The sequence below is a fragment of the Morone saxatilis genome, unplaced genomic scaffold (assembly GCF_004916995.1).
Source record: "Morone saxatilis isolate NCDOM2014 unplaced genomic scaffold, NCSU_SB_2.0 Contig16, whole genome shotgun sequence".
NCBI lineage: Eukaryota > Metazoa > Chordata > Actinopteri > Moronidae > Morone > Morone saxatilis.
This window is the reverse complement of record NW_023339718.1, coordinates 28,232,401-28,235,748: the sequence shown is the minus strand read 5'-3', so window position 1 is coordinate 28,235,748 and position 3,348 is coordinate 28,232,401. Positions and strand designations below refer to the sequence as shown.

At 43.3% G+C, this 3,348-nt stretch overlaps 1 protein-coding gene across 1 annotated transcript in view; it reads left to right on the top strand.

The window, feature by feature from the left end:
• LOC118326016 (NMDA receptor synaptonuclear signaling and neuronal migration factor-like) overlaps positions 1–3,113 on the top strand; it is a 24,133-nt gene extending 21,020 nt beyond the window's left edge. Inside the window, exons 9-12 of the mRNA XM_035658900.1 lie at positions 404–493; positions 1,043–1,170; positions 1,287–1,370; positions 2,895–3,113. Coding sequence (XP_035514793.1) covers positions 404–493; positions 1,043–1,170; positions 1,287–1,370; positions 2,895–3,113 — 521 coding nt within the window. The remainder of the gene's footprint in view (positions 1–403; positions 494–1,042; positions 1,171–1,286; positions 1,371–2,894) is intronic.
• The last annotated feature ends 235 nt before the right edge of the window (positions 3,114–3,348 follow it).

The window sequence follows — 3,348 nt, the reverse complement described above, 5'->3', positions numbered from 1 at the left end:
AGGTCGGATTCAAACCCTGGGCTGCTGCAGCAAGGACTCCTCGGTACATGGGGCGCCAGCTCTACCCACTGAAATAACCAGGCACCCCAATAACTTTTGTTTAATTTTAATTAATAATGTTCCTAGAATCAACAAAACAATTCAAATCAAAATCAAAATAGAATGTTGAAATAATACCACTTCAATGAAACTCAATATCTTTTTTGAATTACGACCTAGCCCTATGTCAACATAAAGCATTAAGGGAAGTCACTTATCTAAGGGGAGACTTGCATCACTTTAGTATGTACGTTCTTCACGCACACTGGGTCAGCAAGACAGAACCCTTGATTTCTGGGGTTGATAATCCTTTAGAGAGTGCGTACGTGTTTGTGAGTGACTCTTTTCCCCCTAACTCCATCAGCCTTTGCCGACCGCCGAGCCAAGAGTTTCAGCCGCTCGTGGAGTGACCCCACCCCTGTTAAACCCGACTCGCTGCATGACTCCAGAGACAGTGAGTCCATGCTCTCACACACAAAAACACACACAGTACATTCACACACACTTAGTGTTGGGTAGCAACTGTTATAGGGAATTTTGCATAACTACATGCTGTATACACACACAGCTGAAAGCACACAACAAATTAGTGCACTCACACACACAAACTCTTACTTACTCTTACTGTGTTTAATGTGTACAGTTTATCTGTGTACAGTATGTGCTGCCTGTATCTTCATACTCTGTGTGTCTGTTCTCGGCTGTTTCCATACATCTACACAGCCATCCCCATCTTTTAACCTTGTGTTGTCTATCTGCCTGTTGCTTTTTGCCATAGCAGTCTGTATCTGGCTGGGCGCATAAGGAGAGTGTTATTGTGTCGTTTTGTGTTGTCTGCTGTCTGATTTTAACTCTTCCATTCCTCCCCTCCACGCTGGAAAAATAACAGGTGCATTGCTTTTTAATGGATCACCCTCCTCTCTAATCTTGTTTGTGTGTCATCCTTTCATCTCGCCCTTTGTTCCTCTGTATGTGCGTGTGTGTGTGTGTGTGTGTGAGCCAGGTGGCGAATTTCAGAGCTCCTCAGGGACACTAGATGAAGGGCTGGATGAGGATGCCCACTGGGAGGAGGAGAGGGAGATGGAGAGAGTGGCGTGTGAAGGAGAGGACTTCAGCCCACCTAAAATCATGGTGACGATCCCTGCAAATGGACTTTAAAGTTACACTGAATATATCTACAGATTGTCCATTCTGATGTGACTGAGGGGATTTAGGTTTTTCTGCCTTCTGTTTCCTGTCTTCCACAGCTGATATCCTCCAAGGTCCCAAAGGCTGAATATGTTCCCAACATCATTCGTAGGGATGACCCTTCCATCATCCCTATTCTTTATGTGAGTAGCAGACAGCTTCACACCACCACTGGTTTAGGTTTAAGGAATTAAGTGCTGTATTTATTAATTAACTCCTGTATTTATTAAGTGCTGTATTTATTAATTAACCATTATTAATTAATGGCTGTGATGCAACAAAAAGAAAAATTATTTAGATGGTTGAAAATGTTAAATTCAACATTGCTTTTCTACCTTACCATGAGTTGGCGTCATAAAGTTGTTACCAACACAGTGGCCATTTAAAGCAACATTATGTAAGATTTGGTAATCGTGCAATTGTTGTGTGCTGTTCATTATGATCAGATTACTCATGATCTAAATGTAGAAAATCGGTGCTACCAGTGTATAGACCAACACCTCTTCTGGTCTAAGGACCCAGTGCCAGGCTTCCAGGGCAGTACGGCTAACTAGCTAATGGCAGCTACATTTCACAGAAGTTACTTTACTGTAAATCACAGTGAGCAGAGGCGGAGCAGCCGGAGGACATCAGAGGGAAAACCAGAAAACCTTTCCTCCATAAAAGATGATCCAGTTTCACCAAAACCACTGACATAGTTGGTGGTGTGTGACTGCTGCTTTATGTGTTGGACCAATCATAAAACTATGAGGACTGTGGAAAAGTGGCATGCCTTGATGTTGGTGACTAATTTACACCACAAATTAATCAGAAACCAAGTTCAGTTCAGTTAATATTTGATCAAATTTAAGAGCATCCAACATTTATTTCAGTTTGATGACCACGCTTTGGAAGTGATGGATTTGTTCAGTCATGTACGCAGGGTTCGTTTTTGTAAGTGAAGAAGAGATCTGTCAGTCATCCAGTTCAAATGATGTCTCTCCTGAGCAATATACAGACTGATTGCAGTCTGGCTTTGATGGTCTGTTAAGTGGCGCCCTGTTCTTTGTTCAGACTGTAATTGTGTAAGAGTAAAATTAGCACTGTTCAGTCAGACAACTCACGTTTGAAATGTTTTATCATGCAGTATATGCATAGTTTAGATTTTGTGCGTCTAGATTCCGGACCTCTCACTCCCGCAGCATATGTTTTTAATAGAGATATTGGGGAGTGATGAGCAAATACCCTTACACCCCTAGCGAGAGGAGGTGGAATTTTTTTATAAAAGGTGAGAGCGGAGCCTTATCTTCCCGCTCAATTTCGGTCGGTCATGCCCTACCCAGAATGCATCTTTGCACCTGCGCGCACACCCACACTATTTTCCCACACTATTTTCTTTCAAAACTATGGAGTTTAATGTGTACTTCAGAAAACAAACTGAGAAGTCGTACAAGTGTACTATTCCAGTAAAAGTAAAAGATGGGGATAATGTGGAACAATTAAAAGAATGCAGCGACATTGTTGCAGTCGGTAAAGAGTCGTTTTGGAATCTAAAAAGACACATTTCTCGGAAACATGGCAGTCTACTACAGGAACACACTGCGTAATCAAAAGGTGAGCTAGTCGCTAATGCTAGTTAAAAATATGCTTTGTATGTGTAGTAATGTCCGTTTCATTTAATTCACGAGTGCTGCCCAACCAGGCTACACCCCCCCTGCTACAATACTGTCCGGGACACACTGATGCCACATGCTCTGGAAGAGATGGAAGCCAAGCTGCGAGACCTACTGCAAAAGGGTGATGGGATTGTTCTGTCAGCTGACATTTGGACCAGTAGAAGAGGGCACAGCTTCCTTGGCATCGTGGCCAGTTTCATTGATGAGATGTTCCGGGGACACAAGCTGTGAGCTGTGAGCACATACAGGAGCACCATACAGCAGATCGCATTTACCAAAAGTACGAAAGTGTACTGAAAAACTGGAACGTGCAACAACGTGTGACTCGGGTGGTGACTGACAATGCCAGCAACATGGTTAAAGAATTTAACCTCCTCCCTGGCACTGAAGAGGAGGCGGATGGTGTGACTGCGGGTGCCAGCTGCACCACTGAGCATGAGGAAGAGGAAGAGGGACTACCTGAACT